This window comes from Micromys minutus (assembly GCF_963924665.1).
Source record: "Micromys minutus genome assembly, chromosome: 1".
NCBI classification, from domain to species: Eukaryota; Metazoa; Chordata; class Mammalia; order Rodentia; family Muridae; genus Micromys; species Micromys minutus.
The window spans coordinates 28,740,141-28,758,741 of NC_137969.1; the positions used below are offsets into that span (position 1 = coordinate 28,740,141).

An 18,601-nucleotide genomic window follows, 5' to 3' on the forward strand; every position below is an offset into this window, starting at 1 on the left:
AAGCACGTGGAATACCTCGTTCCATCAGTCTTTATGAGGTAGGCATGATGCCCCTATTGAGCAACAGTTTAAAGATCTCATTTGGCTTTATTTTCTACTCTAAAATTGCACAACACTTCACTCTGGACGCTAGAACGTTCCATTGAGCTAAGTAAGCAGAGGTCTGTGGTCTTACAGACAGAAAAGGACAGAAGAGAGCAGAAACAAAACCATCGGTCACTTGGAAGCCACATTCCTTGGAATGCATGAACCGGGAGATAGGAAAATAGCTGATTGGCCTGAGGTTACCTTGAATGACTTTTCATTATGAAAGGATTAAGAGAGGCTATGTCCTCATGCGCTGAAACTGGCCTGCCTGGGAAGTCCCGACCTCTCAAAGGTTAATTTTAAGAAAACAGCTTTGTTTTAGTGACAAAGAAAAAACCAAACCCAAACAAAACCCTGAAGTTTTCTTCCTTGGCTTTTTGTTGGGGGTTGGAGCCCATGAAACAAGGCCTCAACCTTTCTCTTCTGCCTCCTGAACGTCACTGAGCCTCTTTTCCATTTGCTCCCAGTTGACTTTGACTTAGAGGTCGTTCATGTCGGAAGTCACACAGCTGCGCAGAGAACATGACGAGTTTCTCACTAGCTCTGCGGTAGACGACACCAGTTGTGTGGGACTTCTTCAAGGACCGGGCCCCCTTTTGCTAAAAACAGCTAGACTTACTGACTGGTTATGAGAAGATGGAAAAACTTGGCATATCATTTTCCTTCTTGTCACCCTTAACCTTTGGGTCCAGTTCTACTTACGGTAATCGTAACATATCCACCCTAAGGTTCTTCCAGCCACTGTTCTCCCTCAACTGATAAGCACCCACCCCTTCCATTGTTCATGGTCTCTCTGGCCATGGCTGACCCCCTTCCTCCAGTGTTTCCTCTGTGAAAAGACCCACAGCGTTCAGGCACCAGTTTCTGCCTCAGTGATGTGAATGTGGGTGTAATCACCGAGTTCCCTGCTGTACTTCTGTATTGATGGCAGCCAAAGTAAGGCTGCCTCTGACCTTAGAGACCCAGCCACCCCTATCCCAGAAGTCTTCTGGGTTCTTACCCTCCAAACTTCCTCCTTCCTGCAGGGTTCAGTGGGCACACAGCCCAGCAGAAAGATTCGAGCCTAACACGTCCCGGACTGTTGACCTTCAGCTTGATGACTTCACCTTGGAGTGCCTTCCCGGTTCAGTTCCCACAGCCTTCAATCAGTGGCCTCTCACAGATCACCAAGAGCCTGTTCATCAGCAATGGTGTGGCTGCCAACAACAAGCTCCTGCTGACCAGCAACCAGATCACCACGGTCATCAACGTCTCGGTGGAGGTAGCAAACACCTTCTATGAGGACATCCAGTATGTGCAGGTGCCCGTGGTCGATGCGCCCATTGCTCGCCTCTCTGATTTCTTCGACCCCATCGCTGACCATATCCATTCGGTGGAGATGAAGCAGGGCCGCACACTGCTGCACTGTGCTGCCGGCGTGAGCCGCTCAGCCGCCCTGTGCCTCGCCTACCTCATGAAGTACCATGCCATGTCCCTTCTAGATGCCCACAATTGGACCAAATCACGAAGGCCCATCATCCGGCCCAACAGTGGCTTTTGGGAGCAGCTCATCCATTATGAGTTCCAGTTGTTTGGCAAGAATACAATGCAAATGATTAACTCTCCAGTGGGACTGATCCCAGACATCTACGAGAAGGAGACCCGTTTGATGATTCCACTGTAAGCCAACCCACCAGCTCCAGGATTGGGGTCAACCATACAGTTCTGTCACTGACAGTACCCCAAGATCTAAACTTGAACATTCTACTTTTGTTGCTACAGGAGCACACCAGATGGTGCTTTTCATAAGGGCAAGAAAAAAAGTGTTCCTATAATATTTAACCTCGTAATACAGCCAGGTTTGGTGGTGCATGCCTGTAACCTCAGACTGATGAAGCAGGAAGATTACAAGGTGAGTTTGAGGCCAGCCTAGGCTATGTATGAGACCCTGTCTCAAAAACAAACAAACAAAAAAGACCCCCAACAATTACTATCTTGTCATCTGTGTTTTTAAGAGATTAAATTCATTTCTTACAGTATAGTGAAGATAACGTTTCTGTTTAGTGGTAGCTTACTGGGGGTGGGGTGGGGCGGGCAGGTAGTGCTAGGCCATCAAAACCAGAGCCCATGGAATGCATATGGAAGCTTGGGTTCCTGCAGTCCTTCAGGAGATGACCCACCCAGAGTTAAATCTGCCGAAATGCCACCCCGTTCATTCAGAGTCAGAGCCTTAAGCATCCTGGTGCTCCCCCCCCCCCCCCCCCCCCCCGATGTCTCACAGTAAGTGCCAGCCTACTGGACTAGGGGCCTTCAAGCAGGGTTTCAGAGGCTGCCCCTTCTACCTCTGCCACAGTGGCCCAATTCTGGTTTTCTAGATCAGATTCACATGGTGCTTGGATCACAGTGGTGCCCAGATCAGCAATCCTACCCATATACAGGCCTTTGTTTGTGCGTGTTCTCAGAAGCCTCTGTGTGAGCAAGAAGAAAAAAATGCCATGATCTCTGCTGGGTCTCAGCCAAGAAGCCTCTTCCAGAGATCTCACTTTGTGCAACCTAGGAGTCCTGACACAAGGCCTCACGCAGAATTGTGGACCATGAGATCCAGGGTCCCAGGCCGGCTGACTGTTGAGGTACTATGAGGACAGAGGTCAGAACAAGTGTGTTGTCTCAAGCAGGCCCTGAGATTCAAGGCTGCTCAGAAGCTGTTGGTTCAGGGTCTGATTCAGGAAGGCTTGGTTTGGTTTAAGCCATGGTCCCTGGCAGCCCAAGCTGTGTAACCTTGAGCTCCTGTCTCCTTGCCTGTACTTCAGGAAAGCTGGCCTCACAGGTATGTGCCACCTTGCCCAGCCAAGACCAGTGTGCAGTGTGCTTTTTGTGGTATGACACCAAAAGCAGTGTGGGGGAAGAAAGGGTTTATTTACACTGTCATGAAGAAACGTGGCTGCTCTTCATGGCTTGCCCAGTGCCACCTGCCCAAGTAGCACAACCGCAGTGGACTAGGCCCTCTCACATCAAGAAGCCCTCCTTGGTGGTGGAGGGTCCCTTGTCCCAGGTGACTCCCTCTCGTCACACTGACAAACACTAACCATCTAATCTAGAGCTTTTCAGAGCATTAACGAAGCAAACAGCACAACTGCCTTGTTGGGGTTGCTGCCGTACCAAGCATCCCAAGAGCTGGAGGGATTACAGACCTCCCCATGTATGAGTCCGGCTCTCTGCATGCACAGAACTGGTAGGGTGAAAATAAATGAAACAAATTTATTAATTTAATGGATGGCCAAATAATAGCCAAGATGTCTTATGCCTGAGAGCCCAGCAGTTACTTGGCCCTTGAACCTAGGTGCTCAGAAGTGGGAGCAGTCCCCCCCCCCAGTGGCTGTCTCGCCCTGGAGAAGGCCCACTGCCCAGGAGCTGCTTGGTCCACAATGCTAGGACATGAGTCATCCCAACCTGGCAGCAAAAACCTGAGTACTCATCCGTAGACCAGAGAAGCCTTGAAATGCTGGCTCTGATGCCCGTGGAGAGGATCAGTTAACTCGGTGGCCAGCGGGAAGGCCGAGAGCACAGGTGGATGATCTTCAGGCCTTCACGCCCTCCTTAGGGCTGCTTCCTGGTGTCTTCCCACCCATTAAAGGCAATAGGACAATTTCGTGGTGGCTCCCTACCAGTGATTCTGATTTGTGACAAGTTAACTTTTTTTAACAAACCACTACACTCGCTAGACCTTACCTGTGCCCAGCGGGTTGGTATGAAGCAGGAAGGAGAGGAGGAAGCTAACCAACCGCTGCTCTAGACTAAGGTCATAACTCAGCAAGAGCAGCCCCACCCCTGACCACCTCACTCTGCAGGTGTGGCCAAGCCCCTGACACCTCACCTTTCAGAAGAAGCAAGCCCTCTACCCAACAGCTGGGTGTAACAGACTTTATTCAAGTCTTTTAGTCATTAAAAGAAAACATTTGGAGGTGGAGAGATGGCTCCCTTACTGCTCTTGCAGTGGACCTGGGTTTGGGCACCTTGCCAATGGCCAAAGGAGGGTGACCTCCTTCCCTCCACAGCCATCAGCGCCAATAGCTGCTCCACCAAGGGCAGGTGGGTAGGTACGGACCCACTGTAACACAGGTGCTATGAGCTGACATGACAACAACCTCAGGATAGCCAGCAGCCAGCATCTCCTTCCTCCTCACCCTCCGGCTTGTACATTCTTCCCACCCCGGGGGCAGGAAAAGGAACAGGAAGCTGGTTGACACCTCCTGCAGAATTCCCACATCCCCACACAATTAGAATTTGTCACAAGGCTTTGCTCGCTAGAAGTTACACTTTTTATTTATAGATATTTGTTAAAATAATGGTGAACCATGCTTAAGGCCTAAACTTATTCAAGTGTGGTCTTACTCCTAAATAGTTTCCGGGAATAAAAAAAAAGACTAAGCCTTTTTTTTTTTAAACAATAAAATGTCTTCACTTCCCCTGTAAACCTGTGACCTGTGGCTTTCTTTACCTTAGCTGTGATCCTGTCCAGTGCATAGAAACTAGCCATGATCATGTTAGGCTAAGTTCTAAAGCACTGGAAATGTATGCATGTGTGTGTGCTCGAGAGAGAGAGACACACACACATAGAAGGGAGGCAGGGGAGGGGACAGCTGACTTAACTGTGACTGTGAGATACCCCTCCATGTGTTTTGGAGAGAGCTTACTTTCTTTCCCAGTTCTCTTTTTCTAAATTCTTGTGCTTAAAATGGCGGAGTTTTTTTTTGTTGTTGTTGTTGTTTTTTTGTTTTTTAAATAAACTCTTAGCTCTGTTTCAAACTGGCTCATTCTAAAATTCTTTTCTACATGGAGGTCAAGAATCCAGTTCTACTGGACTGGAGATCCCTAAATCAGGAAAGGGGAGTTCCTTGGGCTGCAGAGAATGCTTCCACACTACAGCCTCTGACAATGAACAAAGGAACCACGGAGATTATATTCAGGGAGCTGATACATATTCATACAGGAGCAGGCCCATTCCTGAACACACGTGCTCAGGCGGACCTCACAGTTGAAGGAGGAAACGGTAGACATTTTGGTGCATGCTGAGCTGAGGGACATGGAGCACATTTAAGGGTAAAGCTGGAAGTCAGGAACATCTCGGCATGCTCAGCTGACCTCATAAGGAACTAGCCAAAAATAAAGGAAAGCACTTTGTGGGTATATTAACACAGGATTCTGCCTTTAAAAGCGCCTGCCTCAACTAGTTAGCAGAGGTAAGGTTTTCAGAGGCTCATGGGGTGATGCTGTTTGTTGGGGCTGGAGCATGGCCCCTTGTTCTATTACATTATCACCAGCTTTCTGTTTTCCAACTCCTTCACTGCCTGAGCTTGGCTGTCCTGGAATTTGTTCTTTAGACTGACTTTAAACTCAGATCTGCATGTCTGTCTCCGAAGCACTGGGATTAAAGGTGTGGGCCACCAAGCCTGGGTTTAAGTTTTTCTTTACCTAAACTTGCTCTGTTCTAGGCTGGCCTTGAACTCAGAGATCTGCTTGTCTTTGTGTCCTGGGATTAAAGGCATGTGCCACCATGCCTGGGTCTGAATTGAGCTGGGTAGGATCTTGCCCCAAAGCCCCACTCCCTTAATTTGTCATCTCCTTGAACACAGGATTTAGTTCCATTTCACTTCCTGGTACCCCATTAATACTCAAACCTTATATTTCATATTTTTCATTTCTAAGCTCTCTATATTTGTTCAAAATGCTCTTCATGAGACTTGATCAGAGAACAAAGTCTCTTTTGGGCTTTTTTTGAGACTTCCTTTGCCAGTGCAGTTAATAAAACTCTCTTTACCTTAGATTCAGGCAAACTCTTCAGACAAGGGGGAAAAGTAGCCATGTTCTTCACCAAAATACTAGTCTCTAGACCACATTCTGAAATTCTTCATTGAAACCTCTTGGGACAGGTCTGAACTGTTCAAATTACTCTCAGCAACTAAGGCTTCCATATTACTACTAGGATGGCCTATTAAGCCCCCTTTAAAGCATCCCACTGTTTTCCAAATCCAAAGTCCCAGAAGCTACATTCTTCCTAACAAAAGCATGGTCAGGCCTATCACAGCAATACCCGAGTCCCTGGTACCAACTTCTGTCCTAGTTAGGGTTTTACTGCTGTGAACAGACACCATGACCAAGGCAAGTTTTAGAACGAACATTATTTATTTGGGGCTGGCTTACAGGTTCAGAGGTTCCGTCCATAATCATCAAGGCAGGAGCATGGCAGCATCCAGGCAGGCATGGTGTAGGTAGAGCTGAGAGTTCTACATCTTCATTGGAAGATTGCTGGTGGAAGACTGACTTCCCGGCAGCTAGGGTGAAGAAGGTCTTAAGCCCACAGTGACACACCTACTCCTATGCATCCCAATAGTGCCACTCCCTGGACCAATCATATGCAAACTATCACAGATGCTGAGCATTTCTCTAGAAACAGGCTGAGCTGAAGCCTCTCTGGGTGGTCAGATGTCAAGCCATACCCTTTGTTGGTAGGAATGAGTCCTGCAGATGTCTCCCCTCAGATGTTATTTTGGTGTTTTAAGACAGAGTCTCAATATGTAGACCAGGTTGACCTAGAATTACTTATCGTGCAGCCTAGATTGGTCTCAGACTCAAATCCTGCCCAAGCCTCCCGAGGGCTGTGACTATAGGTGTATGGCACAGTGTTTCTGGAAAAGGGCATCAGGTCCCTGTGTAAAATAGGGTGTTCTGATACCTGAGCAGAGGAATGTGGAGTTATAGAACATGGCTGACAAGCACAGAAATTGAAGACAAGACCTTGAAATAGGTAATTAAAGCCACAAGAAGCTGCCTGCTCACTTCAAAGTTTATATGTTGGCTGGGGAAGTGTGTGTGTGTGTGTGTGTCTCGAAGAGTGGGGACATGAGACTTGCAATCCTTTCTCACCCTCCAGAGCACTGGAATTGCTGGTATGTGCTGCCTGCTAGGGCGAGGTTCTTCAGGTTACATTTTGGTAAGGATTAAAGAATCACCAGGCAACCTCATCCTCTTACCAGCTGCCTGTTTGGGAATGTGGGCCATCCTTTCTTCCTGCCTTGATTTCTATTAAAATAATAATGACAGACAGGGTTTCTCTGTGTAGCCCTGGCTGTCCTAGAACTCACTCTGTAGACCAGGCTAGCCTCAAACTCACAGAGATGCACCTGCCTCCTGAGTGCTGGGACCAAAGGTGTGTCACCATGGAAACTTTCAGACTTTTTAAACAATCTATTACTCTGCCCCTAGCTGTCTCACCACTGTCATCTAGCCCTAGGCCTTCTGGCTCGGGTCCTTCAGTATTTCCTCCACCTGGGCTTAAGTGAAGTTCTAATTACTGAACAAAGTGGACGGGCCACTGGCTCAGCAGGTGGAGAGAGAGAGGCTCACCATGTTTCCTGGGGGAGCGGAGTACAGGGGACACAGAGCAGAAAGGGTCCTTTGTCTTGTTTTGTTGTTACTGTCCATTTGGTTTGGGTTTTGTTCCCATGTAGCCTAGGCTAGCCTCAAAATCACTTTGTTGCTGAAAGTGACTGAATTTCTGAACCTCTTGGCCTCCACCTCCTGAGTGCTTGAATTATTGGCAAGTTGAACCTAGTATTTTGTGTGTTCCACCAGTGGAGCCAAATCCTCAAATCCTAAGAAGTCTTCTAGATCTAGAGAGAGGCAGAGAGAGAGGAGGAGGGAGGGAGAGAGAGAGAGAGAGTTCAAGATGGGTTCAACCCATGGCACTGAAAAATGGAGTCCTTGTTTGCCTTGGCCTTCTGGACTGACAAGCCAAGGGTGCCAGGGCAGGGTAGGAGGGGAACCCTAGTAGCTAAGGCTGAGACAAATCCAAGTCCACAATGGCAGGATGCCCAGCATGGCTCCAGCTTCCTGGCTTCCCCAAGACCTGGCAAGGAGCCTGGGGGCCAGGACTACACCCTTGTTTCATGCCCTGGGGCTGTTAGAGTGCAGGTGGCCTCAGAGGAAGGGTGGGGAGAAGACCAAGTTGCCCAGGGGAGGAATTGAACAAGTAACACCGAGGACGAGGACACTCAGTGCTGAGCATTTCCCAAGCAGCTCCCCAGAGCTAGAGTCAGGTTTCGCTGCTGCCCCCCAACCCCCAACCCCCCATTTACAGCAGGGAGGCCTGGGAACCTAGAGGCCCTCACTCTAGGTCACAGCATGCCAGAGCCAGTACTCAAACCTAGTTCTTGCTCCCAGAGCTTCTGTTTTTCACCAGTGTAGCAGCACCCCCCCACACACACACACCCATCCCCATTTTCACCTTTTACGATTTCTGATTGAGATCTTGGTGAAGGGCAGTCTCAGTTGTCCACCAGATAATGCCCTGTATTGCCCAGGTCAGGTCTCTGGGTTTGCCTGTGGTATTTTCTATCTTGAGCGGGTTAACTGAGGTAGGAAGATCTGCCCACTGTGAGCGGCACCATTCCCTGGGCTGGGGGCCTGGACTGTTTTTAAAAAGTGAAACTGACCTGAATACATGCATTAATCACTCTCAGATTTTTGACTGTGGGTTTGATGTAATCAATTACTTCAGGCTCCTGCACCTGACTTCCAGGACAATATGGACTGAAATTTCAAATACTAAACAAGTAAGCCCCTTCTTCCTTAAAAATCAGTTTTGTTGGTGGTTGAGAGTAGGAACAGAAAAAGTAATTAATGCAACTGTCAGCCACAGTCTGAAAATACCAAATGGTTAATTCCAGAAATAAATAAATTCCTGTGCTTTAAATCACGTGCCGTTCTGAGTAGTGGTGTGATACCACACCTGTCCTGCTTCTGCTTATCCGGGTTCTTGGAGTATTTCTTTGTCCAACAGATCTTCACAGGATAGGCTGCCCATTAGTCCACACAGTAGATAGATGTCTTAGTTACAGTTATCAGAAGTGGTGTCACTGCGTTCGTGTATGGATTACTTTTATTTTACTTTACCTGCCAAACTTGAGAATAGCAGAGTGAACTTGTTCATTTTGGACATGCCGAGCAGAAGCTGTAAAGGGCTTGCTGTAAGTGACAAGGTTCTTAATAAGGCTCTGGCCTTAAGAAAGGCACTGAACATCGATGGTTAAGACCAAGACTTGTAAGAACAAGTCTGTGGCATTGTAAGAAAGAATAACTAGTTGTCCGCTGTACTTCAGACCGCAAAAGTTATGGCCAAGGGTGTGATAAGGGTTTTTGGTTAAGACAGAAATCACATGAAATCACATATTTCAAAGAACATAGCCAGCAGGGGCCTGTTTCCACTGTCTCTAGAGGTCATGTGATGCATCTGACTGTTACTGCTGCTCCCAGCCACACCCTATGCCAATGCTGAAGACAGTGATCTGGGTCTGGTGAGGAAGAAGAGAAAAGCTGATCAGATCTCAGGTGGAATGCCATTGGGGCCCCATATGGAAGGTCACATTCAGCTGGGGCTTCAGACTCGGTGTGGCGATGGGGCAGCGGTGAGGAGAGAGCTTTCCCAGGATGGCAACATAGATCATCTGGGATACAAAGATCAAAGATGAAGCCTCAGAGAAGTGAGTCCTCTTGCCCAAGGCAACAGTAACCCCGGAGGCCTTGCGAGGGGATTCTACCTACTAGCTATCCAGTGATCTTACTCCCAGTGACATCACAGGGCCAGGATAGACTAGCCTAGGGTCCTGCTGTGAGTAGAAATGTGTGGTACTGAGACTCACTTTCTGCTGTGCTCCTGCTGGGAATGGGAGAACATTGGGAGCATCAATCCAGTGCCTGGTGACAGGCCAACACAAGTCAAGCACAGATCAATTCAACCCCTGTCCTGTCCCCAAACCATCAGGCTTTGGCGTGTGTGTGTGTGTGTGTGTGTGTGTGTGTGTGTGACTGATTCCCCGGACAGCAGGCATCTATCTCTGAGGCCAAAGAGCCTTGGTGAGGGCCAGGCAGGGAAGTTCCTAGGGCAGTGGGAAGTATCCAATAAGAAAAACAAGAATCACTGAAAGAGGCTCTTCCCCAGCCAAAACATCCTTCCCACCCAGCCAGAGAGTGAAATCTAGAGATGGGCAGACCCAGCCAGTAACATAAGGGTGGGACAGACCCAGCCAGTGACATCTGAGTCATAGAGAGGTGGGTGGTAGTGACTCACCAAAACTGTCCATAAGGCCAGCCTGGTAGAGACTGAGGCTAGGAAATCCTATGCCTGCCTGTGCTCCTTGGCATTCGTCACCTTAGTCCCCCCCCCCCCCCACTCAGCCTCAGGCTACCCTCCATATGCCCTGGCACAGGGGTCATTTTATGAATTATGACTAAATGAATGAATAGGTTAGTTCCAATCTTGCTCCGAGCCCCAGCCTGTTCTAATGCTACCCTCACTCCAAAGGAACCCATATTCAGGTGGGTCTGCAACTGTGGTGGTGGGGTGACTAGCCACCTGACTGAGGAGTCATTTGGTACTGGTCACCCCCTCCCTTGCCATTGGTCTGCTCATTCAAACCCCCCTCCCCCCAGGTCACTATAAAGTGGTCAGAAAGGAGAGGGGAGGGGCTGAGGTGTTACTCAGTTGGTAGGATGCTGCTTGTCAGGGATGCTTGAAATTCCAGTAACACATCCAGTGCAGGTTGTGGTAAACACACCTTTAATCCCAGCCCTCAGGAGGGAGAGGCAGGTGAGAGTCCAAGGCCAGCTTAGTCTACAGAGTGAGTTCCAGGACAGCCAAAGTTAGAGTTCAAAGTCACCCTCAGCTACATAGTGGCTACATGGAACCCTACCTAAAAAAATAAAAATGCTGACTACACTCAGGAAACAGTTAGGCAGACAGAATAGAGTTAGGTGCCAGTCCTCTGTGCCCCAAGCTAGGTTCTTACCAGTTTCAATAAGTATGAGGACTTAGCTGTCATCAAGGTTGAGGTGGTGACCTGTAGACACAGCTGGGCTAGCCAGTTGGGGAGCTCTGGACTAGCTTTAAGGTAGGGATGCTGCTCTAGGCTCACTGCATGAAAGACCTGCTCCTCCCTAGGGCCCTGGGCTCACCTTGGGTTCCTTGGTGCCTGCTCCTCTCAAACTGTCCTTGTGACTGGCCCTGTGCACTGACAAGCAGCTTAGGCCTCCTTGAAGGGACAGTAGCATGTCTCTTCTGACTTTGTCCTCAGAGCAGAGTGGAAATCCAGAACATGTGTTTTAGGAGGATCCCTCTAAGAGAACAGTGTCCAAAAGAGGTGATCCAGACCAGGGCAAGGCAGGGCAGGCAGAGGACCAATACCACCGCCCTGAAGCCGGTCTATCTATAGTAGCTTGGCCATGGAGTGGAAGTGAAGAGAACAGAGCTAGGCTGAAGGTTGACACAGGGAGCAAGGGAGAACCATGTGGTAGCCAAGGAATGACACAGGTATCCCAAGAAAAAAAATACTTTATTGGGGATGGAAGACCCAAATCCAGGGGAGGAGGCACCACAGTGAGACCACAGTAGCTACCTGAAGTTGGCACAGACTACTCCGTCTTTAGGGGAGCCTAGCCATGAAGAAGCCTGCTCTGGTGACCCTCACAGCCTCCCCCCAGGAAAGACTGCACAACTTCCGGGCATTTGTCTCCATCATAACACTTTGAGGTTTCCTAAGTTTGCCCAGCAACCTTCATCCTCGACATTGACAACCAACTCTTCTGACAAACACATGCCAGACTCCGACCTACCATCCAGTGGCAGGGTTTGCTGTAAGCGGGACAGGAGGTGGGTCTCTCTGAGAGTCCCTGGTGTAGCCTCCCAGGCATCCCTTCCAGAAGGTACCTTTGCCTGGCCTGGCGGACATAGCACCTCCCCGCTTTCCTCATGGCCATCATCCAAGGTTAGATTCAAGCTGGGACTGTCCAGGTATAACACACGAGCTCCCCCAGGCCTCAGAGACCTTTGCCAGGCTGGTCCCTGTTCCACAACCCTCGACGGGTAGCCCAGGAGGCCACGAACTCACAGTTGTGATAAAGAAACATCCCCGAAAGGGTGAGTGCGATGCCCAAGTAGCTGAGAGCGCTGAGGTGGCTGCCGAACAGGAGCCGCGACAGGATGAGGTTGCCCACGACTGTGAGGTTGCCCAGTACATGGACGGTGAGGGCAGATGTGAGGGCCAGCAACGAGAAGCTGGCCAGGTTGTAGACTACAGACAAGAAGCAGCTGAGCAGGACACAGGCCCAGAGGCGGGAGTCGCTGGGAGGCAGTGGTGGGGCGGCACCAGCTTCCAGCACCAGCGCCGCGCCCGCCAGCAGGCAGAAACTGGGCAAAGAAATGGCGTACAGCAGAGTCACCGCATCCAGCCTCTCTTCCTGCAGCAGGGCACCTGCGACAGGAGAGTGACCGTCATTAGCTGGCACAGATACAGCACCCACTGAGCCAGCCCCATACAGCCCCGTCCTCAAGACCCAGCATCCCGGAAGCTGGTCCTGACTCTGAGCAGGGTTAGTGCCTCCTGCTTTCAAGTAGAACTCTCAAGTGGTAGGGGAGTAAGCCCGCCTTCCCCTTCCCCTCCTCGTTCCAGTCCTCCCACCCCCACCCCCTTGCCCGGGATTGTGACCTGTGCCCTTTCCTCCCTTACTGAATTGAGCAAACTGAAATTTTACAAAAGTAGCTCATACAAAGGCCTTAATATAGTAAACGCTCAGGAAATGTTAAGAAAAGATCTTCCAAGCTCCAGTCAGGAAGCAGGGGCAGGGCCCAGCTCTGCCACTACCAGCTATGACAAGAAAAGTCGAAGAAGCTTGGGGGTAGGGGGAGGGAAGGAGTCCGTACAGAGGAGGAGAGGGAGGAAGAAGGAAACCAGTTAAGAAAATAGTTTTGGGAAAAAAAAAAAAAAAAAAAAAAAAAAAGAAAGAAAAAGAAAATAGTTTTGAGTCAAAATGGTGAGAGCAATGGTCACGCTTCACTTACAACGAGGATAACAAATGAGCAACGGGGTAGTCACTCACTGTTTACGACTGAGAACCAGGGATTTTGTTTGTTTGCTTTTGTATTATGAAACAAATTCTTCCGTAGCCAAGGGTGGCCTTGAGGTCGTCAAGTAGCCGGGGCTAGCCCTGAACTCTTCATCCTCTTGTTCCCCCACTGTGTTGTTACCCACCCCCAAGAGCTGGGACTGCAGGTGTGCACCACAGTGTCCGGCTCGATAATCTGCATGTTATCTTTTTTTTTTTTTTTTAACTACCATCAACAGTTGGGGGGCTTGTCAAGATGAATCCGGTAAAAGAACACCTTTTAGGTTTTCAAGGAAGGCGGTTCCTGCTGCTTGCACAAGCCTAGCTGTGTGTGCCCATGTCCATCCCGGCTTCTACAGAGCTGACTGCTTCACAGAAAGACTCATGGCCACCACTGAAGGCCGACGCACCCTGGATGAAATGTCCGGGGCCTTCTCTAAATCAGTGGAGGAGAGTTCACACTTGCTGTGGGTGCCCGACTAGGCCCCTGGCTTGCTGTTTCCTGACACACATTTTCCAAGGAGCTCGTGGGGCTTTGCTCACAGCCCATGCTTAGAACAGGAAACGGGATTTATTCCTCTCAGTTCACTTTGCTGTTTGGGCTTGGTTCTCTAGGCGACAGTCTCTCCCCGGCTCACGAATTTCTAGAGATGGATAGTCATAATGTCTCCTAATCATTCACACCCAGTGTAGCAGGGTGAATGGCCTTAAAGACACAGCACAGGAAGGCCTCCGGTTTCAGGTGGGCTTCACTCTCAGGGGTGGCCCCTGTACCTGTCCTGCATCCTGCCCAACCTTCCCCCCCCCACCTCTGCAGCCCACAAAAGAGCAGTGATTCCTGTGGCAGAAGTGACTAACACCCCAAATGTTAGCCTGGTGTCCTGACTCCTCCGTGACCCTGCCCTTGCCGAAACTTTCTCTGTCATCCTCTGCTTTTCCAGATAATTCTGTTGCTTCCTTCTGGTGCTGGGGCCTGTACTAAGAAAGCTCTCTATCACTGAGCTACCCAGCCCCAGCTGCTCCAAAGTGGGGGGAGGGCAGAGGGGGAGGCGAGACATTCTCTGTAACATTAAAAATATTACACGTTTGTAGGATGTGTGTATATGTATATTGCACGCATGCAATTTGTATGATGTATGTATGTATAAATGTGGGCTACATGAAGGTTACAGAGCAACTTGCAGGAGCCGGTTCCTTCCTTCCGCTGTGGGTTCTGGGGAGCATACTCAGGTCATCTATGCAGCAAATGCTTCCATGCACTGAGCGATCTCACTCACGCTGAGACAAGGGCTTTCCAAGTAGCTCATGCTGACCCAGAGCACTACAGACACCAGGCTGGCCCACACTAGACATGTGGCCCTCCCGCCTCAGTTTCTAAAGTGGTGGGGATTACAGGCATGTGCCACCTTGCCAGACCAAAAAAGTGTTCTGCTTCTTGGCTTATAGACAGAATCTGACTTTGCAGCCCCAGCTGGCTTTGAACTCACCACTTTCCCAGGGTGTCAGGGTTGCAGGCATGTAACCTCCACACCTGCCTCAAAGGTAATTTCATGTCAGTGTCTGAACAAACTCAACCTCCACAGTGACCCCCTGGCCTATCCCCACTATGTCCCTTCCCTGGCTGTGTCACGGTCACCTCTCAGCCGGTCTCCTTGTGGACACTCAGCACTGAGGCGGACACCATCCTCCGAATCTGTGGACGGACAGGACTCTGCCGCAGCCTGTGTCTAATCCAAGGATGCCCATTGCTGCTCTGTCACCAGCATTGTGGCTGTAGAGCTCCCTCGGCAGCCTTGTCAAGCCCCCCACCACACCTGTGCCCACCTTGGGCTCGATACAACCTCTGTCTTGCTAAAGACAGCTCCATTCCCTGGGGGCTCAAAGGAAGTTCTGAGACACAGGTGGGCACAGAAGACAGCAGGCTCAGCAGGCTGGCACCTCAGGTCCTTGCCTCTCGGGGTCTGAGGGTGGCACTGCTCCATTCTGGACACTCCTCTGTGCCTGCAGCCAGCCCAAGCAGAGGAGGAGGCTGTGTCTGCCTGAGCTCTCTTTCTGGATTCCTACCTGCTGCTCTCATACCATCTGCCTTCAGGGAACACACTAGCCTGTCCAAGAGCCCTTAGCAAAACAAGCGTCCTCTTTTTAGAAATCCATTCCAAATCCCAGATACAGCCATTCTTCTCATCTTTGCTAGGCTCTAATTTGTAAGGAGAACCTCCAGCCTCTTTAAGGACTCTTAAGCAATCTGACATCAAAGCTATTAACTTAAGATATCATGCGAATTTCCTATACCAAGCCCCAGGCTGGGTGCTAAGGACAGAGATGACTGAATGGCCCACAGCTGGTGAAGTAATGGGCACCCAACGCACTCAGTGTAAGAAGGGGGTCCTGGGGTGGGAGCTGGAGAGATAGCTTAGTGGTTAAGAGCATTGGCTGCTGTTCCAGAGGTCCTGAGTTCAAATCCCAGCAACCGCATGGTGGCTCATAGCCATCTGTAATGAGATGTGGTGTGCATAAAGACAGCTACAGGGTACTCATAAAATGAATAAACAAATTTTAAAAAGAGAGAAAGGAAGAAAGAAAGAAAAGTGCAAGAGAGAGGAAGAGAACCAGCAGAAGCCAAGAGGTAACTAACTGCGAGTCTCATGCTACTGTAAACATACCTGAGCACCCTAATGCTTGGCTGGCCACAGCCCCTCCTACAGACAGGAGCTGCCCAGAGCCCCGTATAAGGAGGACTTGGCTTTGGCAGGTGCAATGTGGGCTGGAAGCTGGACCTTCTCTACTTGGTGTTCCTACCCAGAAAGGCTCTACAGAGTCAGGTTTCCCTGAGCCATTTCAAGGCCCAATTGAGGCCTCAGCTCATGTAACCTGAGTTCTAAAATAGAACTGTGTTTTCACCCTGCTCACGGCCTGGGGAGATAGTGACAAGACCTTTGGGTCCCAGATGGAAGATGCCAGACGGGGCTAAGGCCCCATGGTGGCTCACAACCATCTGTAATGAGATGCAGGCTACATCAGCCATAGCAGAGGGAGGGTAGAGTTATGACTCAAATGCCCCTCAACTGCTCAGACAGGAAGTCAGCCTCCACCCCCTGGCATACTGGCATGCTGGGTGGGGAAGGATACCTGCTTCTGCCCACTCACAACAGAGCCAGCACCTGGACACACAGACCAAACTTGGAGTACTTGGGAGCCTGGTGACCCTGGGCCAATCATAAACCTCTCTGGCAGCCCTCCGGAGGCTGAGTCAGGAGGATCACAAGTTTGAGAGGTCAGTCTGAACTTCCTAGCAGGACAGCCTTCCCTTCCTTGCCCCTCCCCCAGGAAAATACTCCCCTTTTCATTCCATCACCTGTGACATGAAGACAAAGATGATCATCACCATGACAACCGATGACCAGCACCCAAAACTGGGTCCATCACACTGTAGCTCCCAACCAGTTCAAGGCCTTTCCTTTGCTTTCCTAGTTTATACTCCCTGGCCTTCTGGGTTCATAACCCTAGGACACACAGCTTAGACAGCATGGAGTCTGAACACCAAGCTCAAATCTTGCCTCTGCTGCTCACTGGCACAAGGCCCAAGCTCTGTCAAGTGGGGATAATAACGTGTTTGCTTCAAGGAGAGGCAGAGGATGGAGTGGGACAAAAGGGATCTAGAACACAGTTCACCAACAACTGCTATTAACTATGCCTCTAAGGCTTAAGTTTGAGGCCTGAACTCACTGAGTTCTCTCTGAGCCTCGTCTGTAAAGAGGCTCACTGGCACCCCACCCCCTTCAAAGCAACATCATGACCACACAGCCCACCTCCTCAGATGGAGACCCAAGCACTTACTCTGTTGAACAGACTTGAAGCCTCGGAGACAGGTGGCCACCAGCAAGAAGCCACATCCCGCTGGAGGTGCCCGGAACTCTCCAGCTAGGCTGCATGCAGCACCTAGGCAGAGCGGGGCCATGGCAGCGAATTGCAAGGGATGGTGTCTTCGGCCAAGCAGCAACGCGGACAAGGCTAGTGTGAACAGTGGTGTGGTGGTGGTGGCAAGTTGTGCTAGGTCCAAGGGGACAGTGCTCAGGCCCACGTTACCACACGCCATGGAGGTACCAAAGGTGAGGCTGAGCAACAGCACTCTGCGGTGGATGCTGTGGGGCATGGGTCGCTGGGCCCCCCAGTGGCATGCCAGGGCAGCTGCCAGCATATGCAGTGCTGACAATAACAGGGGCCGTCCGAAGCCATGCACTGTGAAGATCCACTTGTTGAGGCTTGACATGCTGGCTCCTGCCAACAGCCACACCAGTGCTGCCACAACCACTCTCGCCGGAGCAGACTGCCCAAGGACCTGAGGTTTGTCAGGAGGCCACTTGGGGCGGCCATGCCCCTGGGCACTTCCAGCCACAGCAACTGCTTCGGCTGAGGTCATCCTGCCTTCATGGTCCTCCAGTGGGCAGCGGCACATCCGCACCAGTGGGGCTGGGGCAGAAAGGCAGGCTTTCCAGGGACTCACGGAGCCAGGTCGTGATTCCTCAGATAGGAGAGGGCACAGCTTCGGGTGCTAGATCCTGAGCCAGCCGATAATTCTGGTTCAGGAAAGAACCGAGGTCGTGGCTGCCGAGATGTCGGACTGGCTGGTGCCTACCCGGGCCTTGTAAGCCCTGGGCACCTCCCGCACCAGGAGAGGTCTTCTCTCTCCTCCTCGGCCCGAGCTCACGCGATGGCTTTACACGGAATCCGCTTGCCTTTTTCCATCTTCGGTCCCCATTCTGTCAGGATGAGGACAGTGACTGACCCGACCTCCTGCGTGTTTGGTGCTCAGGCCGTGACCAGGCCGGGCAGGATCGATAGTGTTCCGAGCGTGGGAACGGAGGTCGCAGCCTCCTCCCCCAGCCCCCCTTCGCCTCTCACTGTGCGGAGAATAGAAGCCGATGGGCCGGCGGACGCGGAACCGCGAGCTCGGACTGGCTGCAGCTGCTCCTCGGGCTGGTCCGGCTGCGGCTCGGCTCCCGCGGTGGATCTGGCAGCTCCGGGCGCCGGGCTCCAGTCCCTCCCAAGCGCGCCCGCGCGGCTCCGTGCTCCCGGCCCCGCCCTCTCCGCCGCTACCGAAGCTGCGCTCCACCCGGAAAGTTGGGCACAGCCCGGGCCCCACCCACAAGGACCAGCGGGAGAGCCCGGGGACGTCTAGCCCCTCCCACAGCCTTTGCGCCTCCCGGCTTGCACAGCTGCGCCCCGAGTCCCTTAGTGGAGAGTGAGGGCTGTACCAGCCACCAACTGTAATCCGGCTGGTCTCCTGCGCCAAGAAGAGCCTTCCTTAAAGACCAGTATTCTCTAGGGCTGGAAACCCTGGGGCACCCTGCAGAGCCTTCCCAAAGCCGTCGGTCGTCGTCAAGAAGCAGGGCGTGGAAGAGGGACATACGACATCACCTGATCCCAGACCACAAACGCCTCCTTTGAGGTCTTGGAATTCAACGGAGCTAGACCACGTGGTCCCTTAAGGCTGCCTCAATCTTGTTTCCCCCTCCATTCCCTTTCCAGATCTTTTCTCCCCCTCTCAGGCCAGGGCGGCGCCCCCTCTGGGGCAGCAGAAGGGGAAATGAATCACCAA

At 51.2% G+C, this 18,601-nt stretch overlaps 2 protein-coding genes across 3 annotated transcripts; one reads left to right on the plus strand and one right to left on the minus strand.

The window, feature by feature from the left end:
- Window positions 1-1,183: 1,183 nt before the first annotated feature.
- Window positions 1,184-1,750, plus strand: DUSP18 (dual specificity phosphatase 18; the record flags this gene model as incomplete). 2 transcript variants are annotated; one of them, XM_080932142.1, is made up of 2 exons in its annotated part: window positions 1,184-1,348; window positions 1,459-1,647. In XM_080932142.1, the coding sequence occupies 2 exons, from the start codon at window positions 1,184-1,186 to the stop codon at window positions 1,645-1,647; spliced, it is 354 nt and encodes a 117-aa protein (XP_080788268.1). The 2 variants fall into 2 exon arrangements, with proteins under 2 accessions (XP_080788268.1, XP_080788267.1); XM_080932141.1 differs by having other exon boundaries at window positions 1,184-1,750.
- A 9,686-nt stretch (window positions 1,751-11,436) lies between these two features.
- On the minus strand, window positions 11,437-18,079 carry SLC35E4 (solute carrier family 35 member E4). The gene is made up of 2 exons (XM_080932125.1): window positions 16,840-18,079; window positions 11,437-12,371 (listed from the first exon to the last, which is right to left on the minus strand). The coding sequence occupies exons 1-2, from the start codon at window positions 17,456-17,458 to the stop codon at window positions 11,938-11,940; spliced, it is 1,053 nt and encodes a 350-aa protein (XP_080788251.1). The 5' UTR covers window positions 17,459-18,079; the 3' UTR covers window positions 11,437-11,937.
- Window positions 18,080-18,601: the final 522 nt, after the last annotated feature.